Source organism: Pararge aegeria, chromosome 4 (assembly GCF_905163445.1).
Source record: "Pararge aegeria chromosome 4, ilParAegt1.1, whole genome shotgun sequence".
Lineage (NCBI taxonomy): Eukaryota > Metazoa > Arthropoda > Insecta > Lepidoptera > Nymphalidae > Pararge > Pararge aegeria.
The window spans coordinates 17807118-17834250 of record NC_053183.1 but is presented as its reverse complement, the minus strand read 5'-3'; the positions used below and the strand labels follow the sequence as shown (position 1 = coordinate 17834250).

Below are 27133 nucleotides of genomic sequence, written 5' to 3'. Positions count from 1 at the left end.
TATCGCATCAATGACTGTTGACTCAACACTCAACATGGCGGTAAACTCGTAAGCAAGGTCCAAGTATTTTGAGACTGTTTTTCACTTTTCTTTTCCTTATCTTTTATTATTAGGTAGAGTGGTAAACATTGTTCCCAATTAAACAAAGTAGGATTCTTAGAAAGAGATCGTCATTGCGTCAATGCAACCAAAACTGATGATGTTACCATAAATATAGTCTGACACATTACACTTATATGGAACACAAGGCGACATAACGACTGAGTCAAATGGTGCGGTCACAAGCAATTAAAGCAATTGATTTGACTACTGACCTCTAGAGCTAGACTGATGTAATAAAATCAGTGGACTTATCAATATTATCGTAACTTGGAACCCTCTTTTGAAGCATTCCTCCTTTTGAGCTTACATCATTAATTAATCATTCATCACCCCCTTTTAAACCCCTTTGGGGATGAATTTTTATATCTCAGCGTGGGGAAAGGACATAATGTTATCTTCTCCCACGGCTTTATCGTCTTTTCGACCATTGGCGCACGTATGGAAATAATATTAAAATAATATACGTATAATAACAAACGGGGGTAAGCTTCTCCTATTCCCTTTGGCTGTGCATTGGTAGCTGGAGACATTAATTTCATCCCTTGACAGAGGATATAATGAATCAATGAATGAATGAATATACTTTTAGTACATAGAACGAAAAGAAAAGTATAACAAAAAATGCCTTTGTTATCCGAGCGGAGATATAAAAATTTCATCCCCGAAGGGGTTTAAAGGGGGTGAAAGTTTATTTGTCGGAGTGCACTATACAACACACCATAAACAAAGACATCAGTCAGATTTCAAAGATCTTTTTTGCATTTGATTTCTCAATTCTTGAGTAAGGCATGCGGATGAGTAAATGCGTTGTGTCGAGGTATATTTGTACGATAGGGGAAGGAAATTTAGCCGTGTGGTGACGGCAGATCAGAATACAGTTGTTACCGCCCGTCCTCTTCCCACGGTACTCGTACGAGACGAATAAAGGATGATTGAATGAATGAATAATACACTTTTACTGTACGCCAAAGAAAAAAAGTAGTTACAGAGATATAAATACAAATCAAGAGAGTGCAATTTGGTGGCCTTATCGCTACATAGCGTTTTCTTCCAGGCAACCAATGGCGTAAAAGGAAAAAACATAGAAAAGAGGTAGGTGGTGCAATAAATGAGATTTAAAATTATACAAATAAATATATATATATAGGTATTTATTTATATATATATATAAATTATAATGGAGAACGGGTACCAGTGTTCCTGTGCGCTACTATGACCATCTACTACGATCACAACCCGTCTGCCCAGCGTTGGCGAGCCTTCACGTTGCGAAAGGCCTTGAGTCCATCTGTGGACTGTTATAGCTATTGATCATGTTAAATCCCTACTAATATTATAAATGTAAATGTAAGTTTGTTTGTTACGCTTTCACGCAAAAACTACTTAACCGATCCTCATGAAACTTTGTACACATATTCTTGGAAGTGTTAGAAGTAATATAGGATACTTTTTATCCCGACATTAAGCTCGGTTCCTTTGGGAGAGGGGATGAGTGTTTGACGATTTTAAACCACAACTCCGACAAATTATAACCGATTTAAATAATTATTTTTGTACTATAGAGGTTATAATATGTGTTTCATTTTGCCCAAACTGTGGTTGAAGATAGAGGACAGAACTCCTCAGCGGACAGCAGCAAACCCTCATTTTAAGCACATAAATTTAATGCCACATCAAAAAACAAAATCAAACGCAGACGAAGTCGCGGGCAACAGCTAGTAAATATATACTACAAAAATACACACATCGCCATCTAGCCCCAAAGTAAGCGCTGCTTGTGTTATGGGCACTAAGATAGCTGATGAATATTTTTATGAATATCATTATATACATAAATGCACTAAACAAATAAACACCCGGACACTGAAAGATATTCATGTTCATCACACAAAAATTATTCAGCTGTGGGAATCGAACCCACGGCCTTGGATTCAGAAAGCAAGGACACCCACTGCGCCATTCGGAAGTCAAATATTGCTAAATAAGAATAAAGTATTGATAAGTCATCCACCCTCAGAGACATTCCCAATGCGGTCAAAAGGGGATGAAAGTTTATGTAAGTGATTTCTGAAATGTTTTTGCAATTGATAGCCCACTTCTTGAGGAAGGCAGGCGGGCGAGAAGACGCACCAGGTATATATGTAGCCGAAAAAAATTGTATGAGGAACTTCCCATAAGTCCCACGCGGACCCGCGCCTTTCGGTATGAGCTGCCGGCCGCTTTTAAAGCGCCAAATATTTGATTGAAGGAACTATACATTAATAGTTACTCGGTATGGGATGTATATGCAAATTTTAATTTTAATTCGTCGCTGTATGTATATCGAGTTATCAATATTCCAGTCTGGTAGTGTGACCTTCGCACAAAGTAACGTGATGAATCAGATCCTAAGATTCATTCGTCCGTTGCTCCCGTGTGGCGCCAGATGACACATTGCCCTGACAATCATCAAAAGGAGATCTCTCCCCAAATGAGACAGTTCTCATAACGTCTCCACTTTAGCAAAGTACTGGACCGAGCGGTCTTAAAATAGACTCTTACGCGTAATGTGGAAGGATATAGCTACACAGTAGGAAAAATCAAATTATTTTTTCCTTTGTCCAATCTGTCAATTGGGCATCAAACTTGCATTTACTCTATTTATAGATATTATTTCAAATAAATCCGTCCCTTAACTGGAGCGATGAAATGTCTTCTCAGAGAAAATATCACTACTATTGACCAAAATAAAATCCAAAATAACTTGAAGGGTTTTTGCGACGTAACGAGATTTATTTTTTTTGGGCGTTGTTTTGTAATTTCCGTCGCTTGAAATGCCAGTAGGTGCTGAATGCAACTATCTATTCGACCCTCTCACTTACTACACCACAGCGTTCACCATTGTTCCAGAGAGGTCGGCAACAATACAATACATATGACAATAAATTAGAAAAGCATATGACAGGCCAGTTAACGCCGTCTTCTCACTACAATGTTCATATTTTTTATGTAATGCACGCATCAATAGTGCCCTGTGAGTGCCTTTTTAAATAAAGAAATATTTAACTTTGACTATAATTTACTCGTATTTTGTTGGAGAAGTGCGTTATGTCTACTCTAAGACATATTGATTGATGATTAATTTGATCATAATTATTCGGAACACATAACATGTGCAAATTCGTTTGTAAAAGAAACCGATTATTAGATGCGCGGACGCACATTTGGTTTAGATGATATCATCTCGAATCTATTGAATTAATTTTTCTGTCTTTGATTTCGAATACGAATATTAGAAATAAAAAACGGGGCTGATAGTGGTTGGGAATTTTAATATTTAATTATTACGAATCAAAGTCTACAAACTTTCTAGACCATAGAAATTAGCTAAGGATTTTTGGAAAAAAAATTCCTGAAGTTCGTGATAGGAGGTTGGAACGTCGAATGAAATCTTTCAAAGTTAGAAACTTGGCATTTTGAATTAACACTACAATCAACATCATCACCACAAGGCACCGGTTTAGGCTGTGGGCCACTTTGAGAACATTATAGAGAACTTTCAAGCATGCAGGTTTTGCCTTTACCATACCACACGTTATATCAAGTGAAATTTTCTTGCTTAAAATGCTGAGAAAAGTTAGAGATGCGATGCTTGAATTCGAAATCGAACTCGGTCCGACGATGTCCTAACCTAGGCCTACTTAGGCTATTGCCACTTTTTAACCACTACTATAATTTTAATGACTATTAATGTCACAACTTGCTCTTACAACTTTAATTTTATCACGTAACACCTTTGTACCTAATTAAGGATATGTTTACAACGCATAACGACAGCGACTTAAAAAGTCCTAAGTTCCTACAGCAAGTAAAAAAAACAATATGCACTCGTAATTGGACGAAGTCGCTGGCTTCTTTATTAGTCACTACGAGTATATTAATCTTGGTAATAATATAAAACACGCATGCTAAAGTGCTGAATTAATCGCACACTGCTGCAAAAAGCTATTCGAACGCCCCGATCCCCCAACCCGCTAGTGATTGTCTCTCGAATCCAACGCCGCGCCGCTTTACTAGCCGGACTGTCAAATAACGACCAAAACTGCAACACAAGTAGGATTCTGGCGAAATCAAGACTCCTACCCGATTTCTTACACATGGGTTATACTCACGGGGACATCATCACGATATCGCCCAAAAACGAGCCTCACATTGTTTACAAGTCCAGCCCGGCTAGCATAAGCAGGAGAAAATTATATCCCTGGTGAAAGGATAAAAACTCTCAAAGCACTGGCGCACAAGTGCAAATAATATCCACATAATATACCTATGTGTAATAATAAAAGGGGGTAAACTTCTCCTATTCCATGTTTCCATGGCTTTAGCAGGTGGACACGTTAATTATATCACTTGTCAGGGGATATAATCGGGGGATATAATTTTTGTCTCCTGCCCGTGCTAGCCCTGAAGGATTTGGCGAGCTTCGAGTTTGCGCCAAAAAAAAAATAACAATGTTACAAAAAAAATGTGTCGCGTGCAACAGTCTGAAATCAACTTTATTTGTTGTTTCCACAAAGGACTAGCAACCACGTAAAAGCGTATGCGTATACGCCCTTAAGAATGTACACATGTGCCAACAAGTCCGCTGCTAACACACTCCAAACTCTGGATTTAGCATCTAAGTCAGGCTGAGTGTAGCCAACCATCAAAAGACGTCCAGTGAAATCGGCTGAGAATACAAACAGCAAACGTTCCAACTTTCTGATTGGAACGTTTTCTGTTTGGATTGCCCTAGTACAAAAGAAGATGCGTTAAGATAAAGAATCTGTAGGAATTATAGCAACAACACGGCTTTCGCGTTCCTGACAACACTTTTACAATGCGTCTTGCCTAATTCACAAGTTGAGTATTACCGTAGACGCAGCTCAGTACCTACATATACGTATATATGTCTATACATATGATTGAAGTCCGTGATTTCAAAATAAGTGTCTAGTATTTAATTCATACCAACATTAGGTATATCTATTTGTGTGGGTTAAGTTATAGAACGGCCGAATCGATTTTATAGAAGGGCCAACTTAAGTTGGAGTTAGAAGTTGGAATGTCTGTAAGTTATTAACCTAAGTAAGTCCACATTCCATTTAAGTGTATCTTAAAGGAATGCTGACCGGCAATTATGTCGTAAACGCAACTGGCAAGCCCTAAAGATCCAAGCAAGGCGAATACGTGCATCAGCCAATGCCACATGGACCCAAGAATTCTAGATATTGATCTACTCATTACTAGAGTATGTTATTGTTTACCAAAACATGTATTCATATTATACACGTTTTATTTTGTGTTTATCCCTTACTAAAATTTATGCATTTTCTATATTGATTCTTCAAATCAGACCTCTGGATTAGTAAGTAGGACCTACCTACAATAATTTTCCGACATAAATAAATAAATGACGGCCGATTGGCGCAGTTTGTAGCGACCCTGCTTTCTGAGTCCAAGGCCGTGGGTTCGATTCCCACAACTGGAAAATGTTTGTGTGATGAGCGTGAATATTTTTCAGTGTCTGGGTGTTTATACATATATTCTAAGTATTTATGTATATTATTCATAAAAATATTCATCAGTCGTCTTAGTACCCATAACACAAGCTAAGCTTACTTTGGGGCTAGATGACGATGTGTGTATTGTCGTAGTATATTTATTTATTTATTTATTTATTTAAATAAAGCCTTTATTTTCAACTGTAAAACATTCATATTCTTGTTTATACATAACAATTTTCAGTTTGTGTATATCTAAATTTTACAATTATCTATTAGCTTAAAAATTTTTTTTGTTATTTTATTTAGTCATTTATTAAATCGTTGTATGTCATAGTTAAGTATTCAATGCCAATGTTAGGTATTTTAAGCCAATTGATAAATACATGCTTAATATGCTATGAAAACAAGCAGCCCAGGACCGTGGATTTTGGAAATTTCTACAATAGACCTATGTCTAGCAGTGAAGCGTGCTTCACCACGCTGGCCAAATGAAGACTTCCCACGCCTTTGTGGTCATAATGGAGAACTCTCAGGCATGCCGGTTTCCTCACGAAGTCTTTTTAATAACCAATATTTACTTATTCATAAATATTAATATTATACGTCACATAGTAGTTATTAAATAATAATTCATTATAATATTATTCAATAATTACAAATAAGTAATTTTCACAATATTTTGATTTCCAAGAATTCATTATAACTGTAGAAAGCCTTCTCGACAAGCAAAGTCTTCAGTTTTTTTCTGAATAAATTATCAATTAGTGCACCTCTTAAACTACGTGATATCCTATTAAAAGAATCTGGGCCCACGATGCCTGCTACAGTCTTTGTTATCTTCACTTTTAAAGATTTTTTTTGTTTTTATTTATTTCGCAAAACTGACAATCAACTGCTTACCTACTCTTATATAAACTATAGCACTATTTGGCATGTGTATACAATTATGCCTTCTCGATGCGAACATAGCGTTGATATGCAGTTGCTTAAACAATTAACTCTGAAAGTTAAGCTGCATGCCGGCGATCAACCTTCAGCCCCGAAAGGAGGCTAACACCGCTACTAGAAGATAAATATTTAAAACCATGGATAATAATCTTTCTAATTGCGAAATGATTTCGCAACCCTTACTGAGGGATAACGAGACCACCGCGGGTTTCATATCATTAATTAAATCTAATTATAGACCGTAAATTCGTAATCGCACTCGATGAGAAAGCAACAAAGTACATGAGAACACAAATGTCATCACGTAAACACTCGCTCTGAATATGGTGGCGTATACTTTTGATAAAAACTGAAGCGACCCGACAAAAAATATTTAATTAGTTGACAACTTTGGAACACTGACTGATTACATTATTGTTTTTGCACGGCGACATCTTTATTTATACCTCAAAGGATGTTCGGACCAATCGAATGCAAATTGCAGTGATCCTGAAAATTGCTCGGGTGATTGTGGGAATATGTTTAAGTAGGTATGTGTTAAATATCCCTAAATCTTTTGTCTGATGGGAAGCTTCGGCCGTGGCCATTGTAACGAGGAAAAGAGGTACAATGCTTCGTAGAAACCGATTAGGGTAAGGGTTTAACAAAACTTCCATACACGTAACAGGTTAGCCCGCTACTATCTGAGATTGTAGTCAAGGGTATTTGGATTGGTATCTACTCGTTCTTAGTGGAATGAACTATTCATGTAGACCTTATCACGGGCACTTATGAACAGTGGCGTTCCTAGGGTTTTGAGTTTGAGCAAGCCCAGTTTCCTAAAGGACAAATTTAACTCGTCATGATCTCTAAGTCACCATTCTTGTTGTGCTAATTGACAATCAATATCAACAAATCTTTGAAAAGCACTACGATTAATATATACGCGAATTATGATTTTAAATTTCGATTGATAATTGATTGGATAAAGTAGTTTCTATGCGCTGTTAGCCAAATGATGCCTGGTAATTTATGTCATAACCACAGCCGCGCTCCAACCATTCTTTTCATTAGAAAAAAAAATATGCAATACCAACAAACAATTTATTAGAATGGGGGCATCAAACAGAGTTCTACAGATCCATTAGGATGTCTTTTATGGGCTTAGTATAAGAAATACACAAGTCTGGCGTAGGTTTCGGTGAAATAAAGAGCTGTATTTTTTTTAAGAAATTAAATAGTTTACCTGCTGTTCGATTATTTGTTACAATTATTTTTTGATTTCGCCACAGAAACAATTTGCACACAATTTGAGCTCATATTTAACAATATTTACTTTAATTTATAAGAAAACAAACCAGTAAAATAAACTATTCAACTCAAAAAAACAATAATAAACTCCTAACTAGTTACTAACCAATAATCTGTCAAGTGTCAACTATTTGTAACGCACATAATAACACGCGTGAAGTTGTTTCAATTCGCTCGCTGGTCGGTACTACCATACAAGCCGAAAAGCCGGGCTAGCGTTACAATAAATATGTCTTTTAAATTTTTCAAAGAAAGCGTTCGTACATTTAAAATGTAAACACTAATGTTAGGTGATGGTGATAACTGAATTCGTTAACTTAAAACTCAAGCTAGGAGGGTTCCAAACGCGCCCTGGTCTAAGAAGAGCCCACAACAAACTTAGCCAGGTATTTTTTTTTCACCAATCTCACAGTCGAGTTAATGTTAGAGCAATTCATACCCAAGCTTTTTTATCATATATGTAACCCTGACCCTGTCAAGAAAGTATAAAAATATTTACAAAATCCTTAAAACATTACTTGCTCGAGAAAGCTTACTATAACATAAACGACTTCCTAAATGAAAATATTTAATAATGAGAATAATGAGTCCGCCTCCCAATCTGGTTACAGCGCCCTCACTGGGTTCCATTTTAAATATATACATTAGATTGACATTCTCTTTTGAAAATATGATACTTATATGATATATATGACACTTTAATGGAATTATAATTGAATAAATAAAAAATAAATAAATAAAGGACGTAAAAATGACACAGGTACATCTGCTTTATTTTGTTTTAAGCAAACTTTTTAAGAATTCTTAATCTTCGAACGTTTTACGTAACTCTTAGATAATATGGCAGAGTGCCAGAAACAACGAAAAGTGGATGATTTAATATTTCAATATCGAGCAGTAGTATTACCAAAAATTAGAAGATCACGGATTTTATAAGAAATCGCACGAACGTGCAATTTCTTACGGAATAAGTTGAAGAATTTGATAGAGGCCTTCAGTAAGTAGTGGACTGATAGAGGCTCGACCTAATTCATTGAAAAAATCGAAATTGTGCACCGCAGTGTTTGAAATTGTATCTAGATAATTATTCCGATTACAATTTAAAAACTTGGCCTTCGCGACTGAGAGACGCAATTTCTCTGTTCTGGACGTTGCTAAACTGTGTTGTTTCCCTTTATTTCCAGACGGGGGTGACCCAAGAATGTGTAACTGCCTGGGCTCGACTACGATTCTGCGGCACTTGCGCCGCCCAGCAACCGCCCGCGTGCAGTCGGTACTGCCACAACGTGATCAAGGGCTGTCTACCCACGCACGCGGACCTGGGCGAGCATTGGGACTCTTATGTTGGTAAGGGAATGTCAGATACTTTTTTTATTATACCACTTCAAGTTAGCCCTCGACGGCAATCTCACCAACAGTAATGATGCAGTCTAGGATCGTAACGGGCCAACCCGCTACATGGGAGTTATTTAAACCCTTAAAATCAGGTACTACGCGACACCGTAGAGGAAAGCTAAATCGCTTAGAGGCACGTCTATGTCAGTAGGGTGGAAACTACTTATGGTTCGAGCCTCCCACCAGACCAGACCAGGACAGGGAAAATTTCGAATTATAAATACCTAAATCCTTAGCTAGAGATCCAACGGCCCAAGCTTTACGGCATACAAGACTAGACCAGAGAAAATTCGGAAATTATAAATCCCTAAATTCTGCCAGGTATCAAACACGGGACCTCCCTCTTAAAAACACAGCTTTACCTGCTGCGCTAGGGAGGTCGTCAACGTGATTCTGATATAGCTAAAAACTAAATGCCCATGGTTGTAAACTGGACAGTTACAAAACTCTATCTGTGCAAGTTTCAGATAAACGGAAATTGGGTATCACTTCGTAGTTGTACTTGTTTGGCCTTGTACTTAAAAATCACCATCATAACTTCTACTCCACTTAACTTTTACTTATTATTAAGGTACAAAACTGTTTTAACTCTTACAACGAGAACTGTATCTCTTATTAAAACTTTCTTTAATACCTGGACTAGGTATATTCTGATTCTATGGTAATAGTCACAAGAGAAATGCTTAACACGTATGTTAATGAATTACAGATGCCGTAGAAAAGGTGGCAGATCGCCTGCTCGGGCCATTCAACATTGCGATGGTAGTTGAACCCATCGACATAAAAATATCCGAAGCCATCATGAGCTTCCAGGAGCGTAACCAGGAGATCTCGCAGAAAATCTTCTCCGGTTGCGGAACACCAGTACTGGGCGGGGGCGGCAGCACGGGGCCCTTCTTCGCCCCCGAGAGAAGCCGGCGCTTCGCCCGCTCCATACCAGACTTCGATTGGATGCAGAAGTCCAACGATGTCGACGATTTTGAGATCGAGGCCAATTTCGAGGGTCTCGTGAACGACGACCCGTCGCAAAGTAGCCTTTGGACGGCAAAAGGTATTCGGAAAGCGACGGAAGAATTGGCGGAACAAGCCAAATCGAGGACACGTTTCCTCCAGTACATGAGAGGACAGATCAAATTGAAGGAATTCGAAGAGCACGAGAGGAGAAAAAGGGATGCTGACCCGGAACCAGCGCCCGGTAATTCAGATATCGACTTCAAAGGATACGACTTCGATGGAAAGCGGGGATCTAAAAAGAAGAAGCCTACCAGTAGTAAAGCTGAGGAAAGCCATGGTAAATATATTTATCCAGAAATTTCTACACGACATGACAACTCTCAATTGTTTTTAATTTAAAACTAGTATCTCGCCCTGGCTATGCACAGGTGCAATGTTATCTACATTAAGTTGGGAATGATTAATAATACAATCCCTTAGTACATCAATTAAATCTATCTTGTAAGATTTAGTCAGCGTTTGCAATGTAAGCGCACAAAACTATGTTTGTTCCTTGGCTTTTCACTCCTATAATATGCAAGTTTACTGCGCATAAACCTTCCACTTAAATCATTCTATTGCTCAAAACTGCAATAAAATCCGTTGCGTTGTTAAATAGATATAAGCGCAAAAAAGGAGGAGTGTCTTTGTTTAATACTATGTAAAGATAGACACTCCCCTCTTTGGAATCCCTCACGCATATCATAAAGATTTTAACCTACTAATATATTATAAATGTAAAAGTGTGGACGTTTGTTACTCAATCGCGCAAAAACGGCGGAACGGATTTGGATGAAATTTGGCATGCATGTAGCCTTTGCCATGGTAAAGAACATAGGCTACCTTTTTCCCCGGGAAATAAGAGAGTTCCCACGGGAATAAAAACCTTAGTCCAGACGAACGAAGTCGCGGGTATCAGGTAGTTTAAAATAATACAAGCAATACGAAACTTTCAAACACTAACTAAAATGTATTGAAACCTTTCTTAGGTGCGGAATCAGGTCCTGCGCTGGAAAAACTCGTACGGGAAACCAGAGCGCGTGTTCGAGCGTCAAGAAACTACTGGCTACACCTCCCCGCCGTGCTGTGCACACCTATCAGCATCACCACCGCGCCCTGCTTCAACGGCTCGCACGTCGCAAGGTCAGTTCCCTTCAAAAAGCCTCGAGGGCATTCTATAAATAGCACCTCACACATTAAAGAGGAAGAAGTAAAAATCTTGAAATACCGGTGATATTGTTTATGGTTGTCTGATCCTGTAGTTGGGAGCCTTGAATGTAAAAGTCAGTTTACGTTCCTGAATGTGAAGGATTTGTCAAGAAAGCGCAATTCTCTTCTCAAGTTCCGAAATATATAGTAGATTTTTGTTAGTTACAGAACGTTAGTATGTTGTTATTTTTGATTTTCTTATTGCGTCATATTTTTTTTATTTTCTTACTATTTTTAGATCTAAGTTTATGATTGTAAATATTGTTAAGTTATAAGGTCGTAGTGTTTGTATTATATTTGTTATTTATCAATTACTTACCCATAGAGTATACAAACTCTACGTCAGACCATATCACTGCCTGTCCGTGAAACCGGTGACCTTGGACCTTCATGAGAACATCGGAGGGGGGACGTTGACCCGAGGAGGTCTCGGCTCGTCTCGACGTTTCGTACTTATTGGTGGACTGTTGAACTAATTGTTCAATCCAAACGCCCACGAGACCCTGACGACGACGTGAATCGGGGCACTATTGTGATAGTTAGAGTCGTCAGGACGTCAAGTGAGATCGACATAGGGTCTCGTGTATAAGTGGACACCACGACCACAAGTGGGACATCTAAACGGTGTGTCGGACTACTAAACGGTTTATACAGAAAAAACTTTGGTATTTATAAGTGTCGATGTCCTCGTCCACAGCTACACATCGATAGCGGCTGGAGACGGTAGCGCAGCGCTGGCCTCCAACCCGGAGCTACGCACCCCTCCCGCGCCCGCCTCCCCCGCGGCCACCGTGGAGGCCCTGCGAGCACTCACCGCTCGCCTCAAGGACGCGTACAACGGCGTCGAGGTGCAGTGGAAAGATACCGGTTAGTTATTCTATTGTCTACTAGAATATTTTTTAGACCAATATTTTTTTATAAATAAGACAGTCTAAAACATCTTTAAATGGTAATATGTATTTCAGTTTATATATTTATTTGGTTGAAGACCATTTTTTTGTAATTTTCTTTTTTTTTTTTTTTCGATTGTTACAAAAACAAATGAAAAGAAAAACATAATTAAAAAAATACAGCAATAAAACGAAACAGTAGTATTCGTTTTATTGCTGTATTCTTTTTAAATTTTGTAAACTAACTAAAAAACCCACAACTATAATAATAATAACATAAAACTAACAAGTGCAAGTAACATTTCCCCAAACGAGCTGTCACAAAAAACTCTACTAATAATAAATCTCTGTAACCATCTGTTTATATCTCTGCAACAATTTTTTTTGTGTACGACACAAGTTTTGACGGCCGATTGGCGCTGTGGGCAGCGACCCTGCTTCCTGAGTCCAAGGTCGTGGGTTCAATTCCCACAACTGGCAAATGTTTGTGTGATGAACATGAATGTTTTTCAGTGTTGGGGTGTTTATATGTATATTATAAGTTTTTGTGTATATTATTCATTAAAATATTCATCAGCTATCTTAGTACCCACAACACGTGTATTGTCGTAGTATAGTAATAATAATAATCATTTATTCAGGCTAAAAAAAGCCAGGCTTTCACTGATTTCGCAAGGTCATATTTACTGGCATTGTTTAGGTTTTGTTTACCTTTACAAACATAAATAGACGTATGTTTTTTTAATATTTTAATAATAACAATAATAATAATAATAAATATACTACGACAATACACACACCGCCATCTAGCCCCAAAGTAAGCGTAGCTTGGGTTTATGGGTACTGAGATAGCTGATGAATATTTTTTGAATGAATATAATACACATAAATACTTATAATATACAGATAAAAACCCAGACACTGAAAAACATTAATGTTCATCACACAAACACTCTCCAGTTGTGGGAATCGAACCCACGGCCTTGGACTCAGGAAGCAGGCAGAATATTATTATTACTTTAAAAAAAGATGTGCTTGCATTCAATCATTCGTACCCTCATTCATTCATTCATTTACACATTCACTCATTCATTCTAGCTGAAGACCTGCAGGCGGCGGCAGCGTCGGCCAACGAGTTCGTGGACAGCGGCGGTTCGGGCTCCGGCTCCGGGGACGACACCAATGACAACGACGACCTGCCTGATGACGACGAGGACCGGGACGCCGGCAATGACTACCCTGAGGGTAAGACTGACGATGATAGACTGACCATAAGACTCGAGAGTGATTTTAGATAAATCCCGTATTCAAGGTCGGACCAAGTAAAATATAGATAGAAATTAACCATTTGCTTCGTATACCTTTTTATGTAGAAGCAAGGAAAGTACCAATCGTTTCTACATATTACTTGGCACGGGGCACCGACATGAAAATTAAGAAAATATTTATTTCTAAAATATTTAGTTCTTTTAAAAAAAAAAGCCAAATGTCAGCTGCTCAAAATTACCGATTTACAGCATTGAGTTGTAATTCGTTGAGGAACTCCTTCAACTGCCTATAATCTCCATCATAAGATCTACTGCAGAGATTCATTACAACCCATATGGGTGCAAAGTTCTCATCAGAATTAAATACTTGTTGAAAAACATACAACCGCACGGTCCCTCGATTTCTCTGGCCATCATGAAACCCCGATTTCTTTATCATGGGACCACCTTTGAAATATCTTCTTTCCAACCAAAAAATAATCATCAAAATCGGTTCATAAACGACGAAGTTATCCGCGAACAAACATAAACAAAGCATATATACGAATATACTCCTCCTTTTTTGAAGTCGGTTAAAAATACCATTTATTTCCAGGTTCCGGGGACGGCAGGCAGCCGGACATAGCGACGACGCAAACAGAATCGGAAAACCCTCCTCCGCCACCACCAGTTCCAGAAGAGCCGTTCGTGCCAAGCATTATCGACACACCCGGTACCAACAACGTCCGGTCGGGGATAATGGACACCCCGTTGGAGGAGGACCTGCCGAGCGACACGAGCGGGCGGGCCGGTACCGATCCGGCTTTAGAGGAAGCGGTGGCCGGCTCCGCGGACCGGCCGTCTTTGCAGAACGCGCTATTCACCTACGCGCTGCCAGTAGTCTGCGCGTGGTTCGGAACTATTGTCACAGATCTATTCTAAATTTCTCAATCAACGCATTGGCGACGTCATGTTCTCGCTTAGCATCATAATAATTTATTATACCATAGTTCGCACATATCTGAGGGGCCATCCGTAATTTACGTCACACGTTAAGAGAGGTCGATAAAGTGTGACATTGTGTGACAGGGGTTAGGAAGGGGTTCGGGGGGAAAATCATGATATTCTTGTGACGTAATTTACGGATTGTCCATAATAAGAAACACTATTTATTTCGTCGACATATCTTGCTAAGAACGTCCTTAATAAACGCGGTTGTAGAGCAAATTGACGTACAGACTTTTTTTTTAAATATGTATAGTCCAATATGACGTAACGTAAAAAATATCTATAGTCCGAAAAGTTATGAATAGTCAATTTGGTTATCATTGAATAATTGAATGATTCAATTGTATTTGTGAGGATTGAAAAATGCAGACAGATAAAAGCATAAGTATTTTTATAAGAAAACGAAAATAAAATTATTATATTGTTTAAATTTCAAATGCAGAATATATCTAATAGTGTGTAATAACCTATTGATTATTTTTATTCGTTATTCGTCACGTCAATTTACAGAAACTAGCAATTTATCTGTTACTATTACACGTTTATTAATAAAACGCCATTAGTAAGTAATGTTCGGTAATGCGAAACGTGACGTCACCATTTCGATGAGAGTTCATGAAAAGTTAGAGCCTAGTCAGTGCGAGTGACGGTGTAGTGGGCGAGCTTTGAATAGCGAACGCTCCTGTGATATGAAACGAGTGGACAGTTACTAAAACGGTTGGACTACAGACTCTCAACAAATTAAAAAAAAAAAAAAGAAAAATATTTACACAGTGAATTGTGTAGTGTTAATTTATTTTCTTAAATGGACTATTCCGTTGTCGAGGAATAAGTGGTCGACAATAACAGTGAATTTAATTATTATAACATATCCTTTTTTTTATATTTTCTCATTAATGTCATAATTAGGTCGCAATCGAAACGTTTTAGGAAAAAAAAAGATGACAGCCAAATCTTGTATTTATTTAAATGATCTTGTAAATATTAAATGTAAATTATGATCGGATTAGATAGCGAATGTTTTTGGTTCACATACAGATTTATGTATGGAATTTTATGGGTTTTTTGTCCCCTGCGCGTTGTATTTTTTATCATACTCACTTTAACCTCACGGTTACAAGTGACAGAGATATATAATTTAAGTCTTTAGATGCATCTTCAGATTTTTTTTATCCTCGGCTGTATAGTCATTGACCTTTGCATTTTACTACGGGAAGTATAAAAAAAACAAGTTTTTTTTAGGACGCATCTAACGAATTAAATTTTGTAGATTTTATAACTTGGATGAGTTTCATTGTAAATAATCTTGGCGGGGAAAATGTCTGTTTTCTAATTTCGGAGATCAAAAAAATATTTAAAGTGTACATATAATTTAGTCGTACATGTAAGCGTAAGTTAAGACTGATTTGCTTTCGATATTTTTGTTTATCGAGTGCAATATAATCACTAGAAAGAGACAAGATCAATTAATTACCTTTCACAAAACTGGTCCAATACATATTCAAGTATTTAGTAAAATTTCCTTCAAATAATTACGATTATGTGCAGCTATCTGATTTTTATGCATCTAATGACCATGAACAACGTGTTCTTTACTGTAGATTACATATTTGAGATACATTTTGTAAGTAAAATATAGGTAGGTAAATACGTACCACAAATAAATAACAAGAAACTCTCATGAGTTTAACTCTAAAAAATGTAATCTATTTTAAAGAACAGTTAGAGAACTAATAAGCTTATTCATCGGTCATAGAGATGAAACAAATAGGTCAAAATACATTCAATATTCCATTGAAAATAATCAAGTTAAGACGATTCACATATCCATTAAACAAAAGCCTAATTAAGTTTCAACGAAGCAAACTACACATGTTCATTGGTCGATACACCACATGGGGAATCCCCGCATATTTTATTACCGCTTAACTTTCTTTAAATTGAATTCTAGTTTAGGGACTACATAGGACCAATATTCTGTCATCATTCCAACAGATAATAATAACCTAGAAGAATTAATCTAAATACGCAAATAATTCGCTTCGGCTAAGTCCGTCTAAACTTTTCGATCTGTCGAGTTCAGAGCGCTTATCATGACTCGGGGATTCCCCGCTTGTAGTGGTCACGCAATGAATCTCTGCAATGTGAGAGAAATGACCAATTAAATATACAGTCGATATTATAGGCATGCGATTTACTAATCTCTCACATCCTGCATGAGTTTCCCATCGACTAAAAAAACAAGTCAGCGAAAAAAGATAACCGACGAAATATAGATGTAAAAATGTATTCATCTCGTATTTTAAGAGAACTCTTTCTTTTGATTGTGTAATACTCGTGTTTCCATCAGACTAAGATTAACCGACTGACGTATAGTTAATATTGCTTTATTAATTTTATATTTTTTACTTTAGCGACGCAGTTTTATATTTTGTAATCTACGTTTTATTTTTATTATTAAGTTGGCTTCAGCTTTACTTTGCTATACTTAGATACTGTAAATGAGTTTATTTTTTAAATTTACAATGCATTAAACAATTTAGGATTAGGTAAACTTTGTGTAATAATGTAGTACGTACTAAAGGTGTTGTTAAGGAAGATTGGCTACGACTTGAGGTCTATTGGGCTGCAACTGACAAGTTATAAACACAACGCTGACAAGTAGTGCCAAGACGGGTCACAAGTAAATTGATCTCAAAGCATGTTTCGCACGAAATTTAGAATGAATATTAAAGGTCACACAAGGTCTTTAGATGGCATATTAAAGTATTGCTACCCTTTTCCTACTCTCCCTTGTAGATAAGGATAGTACTACTAAATTAAATGTGTTATCCGAAGATTTAGGATTACTCCGTATCAAGTTCGCGCATTTGTCATTCAAAGATTGTTATATGATATCATTGTCACCCTCGTATCGATCGGCGTACGCAAAGATTATCTAGTACGTATAACATTATTATTCAAATGTAATTGAATAAAATATATTATATATATTGAATGCATTGGAAAATTGTAGATTTTTATAAAGCTCTAGTTTATTTAAGTCACCCCCAGTGCACTGAAATATCGTGTGGACTACGCAGTATTTAGATTTGTGTCCTGACCTGCCACTTTTATAATATTGAAATATGCACAAAATGCATTCCCTCCTTCACCTATTACAAGAGCTGTCAACATTCTGTTGTACACCAAACTCTTTTCAAAATCCTTTTAACAATATTTGTGTTTTGCAGCTGTCAATTTTGTTTAGTGATACATTGTAGATCGGAATTGACACCATTGCTTAGTTGCGACAGCTACTGTTTGATTGGGTTTGACAAAGCCTACCCATTTCGGGAAAAAGATGGGTGACCGAATGAATAAATCTGAATGTTCACCTTTCATCCGACACTCGTACAGCACGTAAAGCAAATAATAACCTGGTAATAATTCCTACCCCAGACTCAAGAGTTAGTTCCTACACAAGACTTCGGATTTTTACCCAACAATGGAACAATGGAACATTAAAATGCTCAGTGCCTGGCAATTTACTAAATGACTTACTAGATTAATGCTAAGTAACGTCTTTACCTAGAAGTGCGTAAATGAAATGCAACCTTAACACAAAACCCAACGGCTCATAACCCAATAAACAATCCGGGTTACGGATAGACTGACAAAAAAGGAGTGACCGTTTAGGGCTGGCTTTCCTGCACATCGCTACTTGTTGCGTAGTCCATTCTTTATTGTTACAGCCAAATAACTTGAACAGTGTCAATAGCGCTAATTCTTTTGTACACAAATCTCAATACTAACAAAATTGACAGTTGTTAACGTTTTGGTATCCTCATGTTTCTCGTAGAAAGGGAAAATAATATTATAATCCTGTCTATTTGGTAGGGTTTAGAGATTTATGTACAACAGAACTGGCACCAATGCGGCAGATTTTTACGATTTTGACCCTTTATCTGAGACTGCAACTTCCGAGTACGCGTGGCGTATGAATTTGTTTGCGACCAATCACAGACGCGACGGTATGTGCAAGTCTTGTCATTGGTCGCACGCATCTCTGATCCCGATTTAGTCTTATGTCTACGTAAAGTTGTGTTCAAGTTATCTGTCGAGAAATATACCTAAGCGAACTATCTTACATGCCATACTTAAACTTTTCATTTTTGAAACGCACAACCATATTTATATTATAAATAACTGTTTATATGAAATAAAATCGCAATAGATTTTTAACTTTTTTTATTTTATTTTTAATATAACTCAAATCTTCCCCACGACATAAAAAGTAAAAAATTGAAAATTCAAACAATAAATAAAACCATAGTTATGAGATTCTATTTCAAACAAACCCTGCCTTATAGTCATTCAAAAATCCCCGCTGCTGAAGCCCGAAAGGAACAACAGAGCTGTTTTTTTTCCTTACTAATAATTGACGGAACGATCAGATGACCCAGCTAATTGTCATTGCAAAACCATCGCCTATAAACAGAAAAACAGAGCAGGGATGCATTATTTCTAATTAAATAAAACTTTTTCATATGGAATCGTCCTTTTATTTACACTTTATTAACATTCGTTATATCACATTCAATGATAAAAATATACTTAATTAATGTTAAAAAAAAAGATTATTCTTAGAAGAAATAATAGTCCAAGATCTGGTGGGGAAAAGGGGGATTTTTTTTATAAGGTAACGTTATGGAGAAGAACCACACTACTACTCAAAGCTTATTGTTGTATTCTTATTTAGAGCCTTATCCAAGTATTTATTATCCAAGTATTTTTACTGTGCAATAAAAATATCACTGCAGTCTTCGTTTAGCGTCGAGTCGTACTATAATGTTTTTAAACAAGTATTTAAAACTTGTAGATTAATAATCTTTCAGACTCTTCTTGTCCTTTACTAACGCCCAGGTTTGAAACTTTCGCCTTGCTTGGACACAACGCAGTAAATTCGTCTCATGAACTAATAATCGGATTGTTTTATTTGCGAATGTTTAATACTGACATATTTAACAGAACCATTGCTCGCAAATTAAAAGTCACCACTACACTAGCGATATAAAACCTTTTTAAGAGTCATAATTTTGTGCCACCTGATGTTAAGTGGAAACCAAACATTCGCAGGGCCGGCCAGAAACACGTCCTGCAACGTGCCGCCCTGTGTCACGTCCTGCACCAATCCGAGGCGTAGGTGTTAAGCCTCATGTGTCTATAATTCCAAATTTAAAAACCGGCACCTACGACCTTCAGATCGAAACACAGCATTGCAAAAGAAATAAGTACTTCGAACTCTGTCACAAAAAGCTTTACTACTAAACTGCGAATAAATTAATAGTATTAAATAATCACGGCACGGGAAACTAAATTTACAGCATCCCAACACTTTTCAAGCATTTCCCGAAATTTTCCCACCAGCTCTCCGGCTGTAAAAATTACTGTTACACTTATATCCGTCTCTATTCCTCTCCAGAGTCCTCGCTATCGTCCGTCTCGCTCTCTGATCCTGAAGTGGAATACTCCTCGATGTCGGAGCCGAGCCAATCGGGCAACGGCTGTTGTTCGATAAGTGTCTGCCATTCATTCAATTTGTGCAAATCTGAAAGATAATAATAGATTTTTTTTAAATTAAAATAAGATTACATCATAGAAGAAGGGGTTAGGGTCGTAGTCCACCACGTTGGCCCGGTGCGGATTGGTGGACTCCACACATCTTGGAGAACATTATGGAGAACTCTCAGGCATGCAGGTTTTCTCACGATGTTTTCCTTCACCGTCGAAGCAAGTGACATTTTAATTTCTAAAAACGCACATAACTTAGAAAAGTTAGAGGGGTCGAACTCAACCCCCTCGAAAGTGAATTCGAAGTCCTACCGAAGGGGCTATAACCGCTTCAAGGATGCACATGCGAATGAGTATTAAGACACAAAACTCACCCAGGCTGTACATGTCTCCCAGATAGAACTGTTTCTCGTCTTTTTCGAGCACGCCGCCGTACACGTAGAGGACAGACCGTTGAACGGCCAACATGGCCGACATCCGCGCGCTAGGACCGTTCTTCTCTTGTCGTTGCCCTACAGTCACAACTGTGTCCGACTCTGTGTGTACAGGTGCACCTCCCAGCTTCATGGTGAATACTTCATCCGTTACCACTACGAAAGCAAGATTACAAATATACAACTGTAGATCATGGGTCCCCGGGTCGGGCCAGTGAATATTTTTGGGTTTTTCGGGTTTCAAATTTTTTTATATCATTTGAGTCAGGCCCGTACTTCGGAGAGCAAGTTAAGCTGTCGGACCTGCGCCTGATCTCTTTCCGGGCATGTCGGATCTGCCGTCCGACCGGACTAACCGAGTGACGGAATATATAGTGCATCTGTTTGCGCAACCACTCTTACACTATAATATCTCCCGCGTTGGAAAATCTCTCTGCAGATTTTATTTTAATTTATTTTATTTATTAAGGCCCAAACAGTATATACTTAATACTTAAAATTAGTACAAAGAAAATAACACATACACCAATTAAGTAGCCGCTAATAAAACTAACGAATACATTAAAATTGACAGCAAACTTATAACTTAATTATGAAACTTTAGAATATGTATAAAACACATATTATTGACAGATAATGTAAATAAGGTATCTTAGAATCTTATTTGTCTCTATTTCACTTCGAACAATCGAACCTGTGGCGAAGTCTATATGAGCGTTTGAAATAAATGACTTTTGAATTTTGGAATTTAAAACATTTTACTTTGTACTGACTTCTGAATTTTTATTCGACGGCCGACTTCGGCAGCGACCCTGCTTTCTGGGTCAATTCCAAGGCCGTAAGTTCGATTACCACAACTGAAAAGTGTCTGTGTTTCATAACACCCGGCAAACACACTAAAAAACAATTTATTTGTGTAGTTTGTTATGGTCTGGGTGTATATATATATGTATATTATAGGTATTTATGTATTTTCATTCTAATATTCATCAGTCATCTTAATACCCATAACACAGGCCACTCTTAAAATGGGGCTAGATGGCGATGTGTGTATTTTCCTTATTTATTTATTTATGTTATTGAGGCAAGTATGAAGTTATAGATTTAAAGTTGTTACCAGTGACGGCTTCTTCGGACGGTTCGATTTCCTTCGCATCAGAGTTCTCTGTTGCGGTCGCTTCGGCGGTTGCTGCAGAAGTTTGTGCGGATGGTGCGGTCTGCTCCGAGCGCAGTGTGACTGCGTGCCAGCGGCACTTCTCAAGATCCAGCATCGAAAGATCGTCGCTCATTACTCCTGTCAACTCTTCTTCGTTTTCTATGAAATCCTGAATAAAATCCGACGTTTTTTGTTTATTTATACGAACAAATATATATAAACATATTCATATATTTATTCATTATACCCACCCTACCACAATGTATATATCTTCTTTTATTTTGGTACCTTTAATATATAAATATTTAGATCATGAAAGGAAGTCGTCCTTTGGTAAACAAAATAAGGAGTCATTCATGGTCCGCACAATACAGGCTACTATTAGGACAAAATAAAATATTGAGTAAATAATAACAGAACAGAACAGAACAGAACGGAAAGGAACGAAACGGGACGGGACGTGACGGGATGGGACGGGACGTGACGGGACGGGACAGAACAGAACTGAACAGAACTGAACATAACAGAACGGAACAGAACAGAATGGAACGGAACGGCGCGAAGAACTGTATGTATGTATGTATGTATGTATGTATGTATGTATGTATGTATGTATGTATGTATGTATGTATGTAAACGTATGAATATCCGCTCAAGGATTTCATACCTTTACATACATACATACAGTTGCTATATTATATTGCTAGACTGATGTAAAAGGCATTTACTAATTTCAGCATAGACGGTAGGAGAGCCGGAGCTGATTAAAGCACTCAGGCCGCGATTGCCAGAGAGTCGCAGATTCAATTCTGTCAATGGTTCCGAAATTTTTTATATCCATTTTAAATTTATAAAAAATATATATATGTACTTTATATTTAAAGTTATCAACATTACCTACAAAAAAAGTCCGGGCGGCTATATATAACTGTTATAGTTAAGTCACAATAACCGCTTTTTTTTATATCAATCAAAACACTGAAAGATTCCCACCTATCATGATATAAATCCTTATCAAAATAAATAGTTTTTTAATTATTAAGATTATGTAACTGTAAATTCCTATCAATAGGACCTATCGTTTAGAAGTTACGATGGGTATAGAAATGGTAAAAGCAAGAAAAATGTCGCGGTCCGCCCGGCCTCTCATAATACAGTAGAAATAAAACTGGACCCGGTAGGTGCTGCAATTAGGTACTAAGTTTTGGTGCACACAAAGTTGTACGGGTCCTCTAGTTTATAATATAAGTAAGGATGTGGTTACTTAGATTTCCTAGCTAATAAGCATGATTACAGTAACAAATAATGGCAAAAATACTTTTTTTTTAAATATCCTAAGTGAGATTAGTATTTATTTTCAATAAATAAAACTGAAAATATAGCGATCCGAAATTACAGGTGAAAAGACGAATGACGTCACATCTATATAAACATATTTTATACCGCTTGAACTTAGAATATCTGTGCACTTGTTATATAAAGTATTTGCGTATATTAAGTATTTTGTGATTTCAAACTATCAGTTGCTCAACGCCAAAGTCAATCAAAGTCAAATATATCTTTATTCAAATAAAATCTTCAGCTATGAAACAAGAACTTACTTACGTCACGCACAAGTGCGGCAATGACAGTAAGCGAGCGTTTTCGCGTTGTGTTTTTTATAATTTAGATCACGAAAACCTTTATTATTTGACTAAAAAGATATTTTTTAACATCACGGGGCAGTTTAACAAACAGTTCATCAACATGCGCGGCGTACTCACACAGATGCCGCCGAACACGTAGCCTCTATTGCTGGGTGCATTGACGGCGGCGGCTCGGCCCGCCAGGCTGGTCTTGGCGCCCGTGAGAGCGCGCCACGACCACGCTTGGCCCTTGCAACTCAGCTTGAACATATCCATGTGGTTCTGCGTGCGCTCCGCGCGACCTTCGCGCACGCGCGAGAACCCACCGTCGATGACCAACTGCAAATATCATCATATAAACCCATTAAGGACCCATTACTTTTAAGCAATTAAAACATCACTTGCTTCAAAGGTGAAAGAAAACATCGTGAGGAAACCAGCCGGTGTGTCGATTCCACCGATCTTCACTGGACCAGCGTGGTGGCCTTAACATTTTCTCATGGTGGGTGGATACCTGTGCCTCGGTATAACATATAAATTAAAAATACCTATCTTTTTCTTTGTTCTAATGCCCTTGCTTTCATTTTATGATTTACCCTAAAAAGTAATGAAACAAACACTAGTAGGAAAGAAATTAGTAATATATGAGGAAAAACGTTACCGAATCATTTCCAATGGGCAGCATAACACATGCAGATCTCGCACAGGGTCCTCTCCCGCTGGGTGTCAACTTCTCCCACTGCCGGGTGTCCAGACAGAAAGTGTACAGGTCATCAAAGTACCGGCACTCGCGACCGTCGTCACAGTAACCTCCGAATGTGAAGAGCTTACGACCAAGTAGCACCATTCGATGACCCGATCTAGGGGATGGGCCATTTGGGGCTACTACCTGAGAAAATTACCACAATTTTGCAGGCTTTAAAATTTTAATAAAAAGAAACAAATAAAAGCCCAGTAAAGCAAAAGGACTGTTCAACAGATTACAAAACTCGCGCGCTTAAAAACGCTTCGAATGTAAAATACAACGTACCAAACGTGTTGCATAATGTACTATTACAATACCTTTTCCCATTTCTTTTCAGTCAGTGAAAAACACCATAGATCCTTGTAATGGTAGAACTGAGTTTCTGTGGGGCTTGTGAATTCTCCCCCAAATATCCATAGCTCACCTCTGTAAAATAAATTATTATTATCCATACTAATATAAAAAAGAAAGATCTGTTTCTTTGTTTATTTGTTATAGATCAGTGGCGTGCACTTAATACATGCACAAAAGCACTGCATACCCAAATTATTTTATATAACTCTTATTAGAGGGGAATTTTCACATTTTATGCTGTGTACCTGCTTTATGCATACCCTGGTCAAAAACCCTGTGCACGCCACTGTTAAAGATAAAGATAAAAATAACGTAACCGACTTTAATCATTCTTTCACTGTTAGAAGAAGTATATTTAATTTAATTAATGATACAATGTTAGCTTGATAAAATGTTATTCTTGTAAATAGTAGATAGTAGATGTTGCTTCATTAGCACACTTGCTGGTCATTCATTCGCACAAAATGAAATGGTTGAAATTTAATATGCTTGGACAAAATGAGATGCAATAAGTGATTTGTTGATTAGTTTCATAGATTCATAGCATTTATCCAAGGCTCCATATTTGTGGTAATTGTCATGACTGATGGAAAGCAATAGAAACGTCTAGGTTTTACCACTCTTTACTGGGAAAAACCTATAACTCTTAAAGTCTATAGCAGGCGATACAGATGGCAGAAGGGCATTCTACACATTAGTTTCACATGTGTGGCTAAAAACATTTTGTGCGAGTTGATTTGATGTCCACCAAATAAGGCCTCAAAGCTTTTTGCTTAATTGAACCGTTCTGTGAACCGATGACAAAACAAGGAACTAGCTTAACAAGTTCCTAACACACATGGATTATATCCTGTAAAAATACCATAAATAGGCAACATAGCATTCATAGCATAATATAGATAGGTTGGAAAAAATTTGCTTACTTATTAGCAGATGTAGCAATAGCTTGGTGGGCACTTCTTGGGGGTGGAGCTCCCGGGGCCTTCACTTGCCTCCAACTACCATTCGCAGGGTTGTAAAACAACAGCTCATTGTATACTTCTGTCTGTTCACAAAACAATAGAAAAAAATTATCACATACAATATCATGAGCTGATGTATGTGTTAATAACAGTGTACACAACACTACCATTTAACATCATGTATACAAACAATAAAATAAAAATAAAGGGTTGGCTTAAAAGTTGGCAAATATACATAAAACTGAGTGAAAAGACTTGTTTTATTTTGTGGGACAAATAAAACAAAAGATTGGGGTGCAGACTTATAAAGTTAAAACGTTTAAGAAGAAGACATAAAACTAAACAAGGTTAATGATAATCCTCAACCATTATATTATTGGATAGATATTGAAATCTCCAAGTCTTTTACCTTTAAGAGAAGCTCATATGCTTTTTTTAAAAATAAAAAAAAAAATTCTTCTTGGTTTTTAAAATGGATGTATTAATAATCAACTTTGCAAACATTTACAAAATACAATAACATTCTGTTCTTAAACTGCAATTTTATAAAAGCAAACCCAAAATAATGTTTTGAATTTGTGAAGAAATGCTCTACTTACTCTTTGTCCATTATGGAACTCCCCACCAAACATAATTAGTTCATTGCTAGTGGGATGAGGAGTTAGTGTAGCATAGGCTCTTGAAGATGGCGGACCAGTTAATGTTTTCTCTGAAGCTGCAGCACGTTTTGCTTCCTCTCTCTCTATTTCTGCTATAACTTTTGCAATATCTTCCTGCAATTAATTATAGTCGACATGTTATAAAGAATAATAAATAAATACTAAGAATGTTCTTAACACACATATTTCTGGACATAAAGCTCTTGACAAATTAATGAATGAAAAATAACAAATTAACGAATGAAAAATAACAAATTAATGAATGAACGGTTTTTGTATTAACTAACAATATGCTACAAAAGTTACTAATGAAATTTACCACAAGAGCCTTGGTACAGCCGAAAATTATGAATACAGATGTGTGAACTAAACGTTTTGTTGATATCAATATCTATAGTTTAAATTAATGTTATTAATATAATATAATAGTATTTTAATGGCTTATATTTATGTTGTGTGTAAAATTTAATACCAAAGACTTACTAATCTATATATTCTATTCAATTCTCGAATTTGCCGCGTGAGATGGACGAGATATGCCTTATTGGCAATGCAAACTGGGGATAAAACAATGGTAAATCTTGTCATCGTAAGCCCAGCTAACATCAAGAACAACAATAAGAAGGCAGTTCAGGCAATATAGTTTTTCTTGAAATCATAAATTGCTTTAATCGGATTTTAATAAAAATGAATACCACACGAACTAACCTCACCCAGATTCGCCAACTCCTTTTTTAATTTATTTGCTAGCTTCTTATCGGTTTTAGCAGCAGTTTTAACTGCTCCGCTTAACTTGTTCTTATTTTTCTTTTTACCCATCTTTTATCACAACAGAAATAATTTTTGTGTTATAATTTGATTTCAAAAATTCAGTGCAAAATAACAACAACCGTACATAGACAAAAGGAAACCAAACGTCATTGTCATAGTTACAGCTGTGCACTCGCACAGATTATTTCTGTGCTTTGTCTATGATTTTTTGCTAATACAATAATTTGTTGATTACTTTTTGCAATAATATTCTAACAAAAATATAAA

General features: G+C 37.0%; 2 protein-coding genes across 2 annotated transcripts in view; one reads left to right on the top strand and one right to left on the bottom strand.

Annotated features, from left to right (window-relative positions):
• Positions 1-15916, top strand: part of LOC120637680 — a 135702-nt gene extending 119786 nt beyond the window's left edge. The window contains exons 6-11 of the mRNA XM_039909626.1: positions 9050-9212; positions 9970-10551; positions 11243-11396; positions 12160-12329; positions 13451-13597; positions 14216-15916. Coding sequence (XP_039765560.1) covers positions 9050-9212; positions 9970-10551; positions 11243-11396; positions 12160-12329; positions 13451-13597; positions 14216-14541 — 1542 coding nt within the window. The 3' untranslated portion in view covers positions 14542-15916. The remainder of the gene's footprint in view (positions 1-9049; positions 9213-9969; positions 10552-11242; positions 11397-12159; positions 12330-13450; positions 13598-14215) is intronic.
• A 3527-nt stretch (positions 15917-19443) lies between these two features.
• LOC120623369 (kelch domain-containing protein 4) lies at positions 19444-26995 on the bottom strand. The gene is made up of 9 exons (XM_039889352.1): positions 26804-26995; positions 26036-26209; positions 25398-25519; positions 24438-24546; positions 24037-24264; positions 23514-23714; positions 21712-21919; positions 20535-20750; positions 19444-20197 (listed from the first exon to the last, which is right to left on the bottom strand). The coding sequence occupies exons 1-9, from the start codon at positions 26912-26914 to the stop codon at positions 20058-20060; spliced, it is 1509 nt and encodes a 502-aa protein (XP_039745286.1). The 5' UTR covers positions 26915-26995; the 3' UTR covers positions 19444-20057.
• Positions 26996-27133: the final 138 nt, after the last annotated feature.

What these genes read in the sequence shown, in the direction of transcription:
- LOC120623369 (XM_039889352.1), bottom strand. Translation starts at nt 26,914, where the DNA reads ATGGGTAAAAAGAAAAATAAGAACAAGTTAAGCGGAGCAGTTAAAACT. An exon ending in CTGAAAAGAAATGGGAAAAG is followed by an intron (nt 24,265 to 24,437) that starts GTATTGTAATAG and finishes TAATTTTCTCAG; the next exon opens with GTAGTAGCCCCAAATGGCCC. An exon ending in GTCCGAAGAAGCCGTCACTG is followed by an intron (nt 20,751 to 21,711) that starts GTAACAACTTTA and finishes TTGCTTTCGTAG; the next exon opens with TGGTAACGGATGAAGTATTC.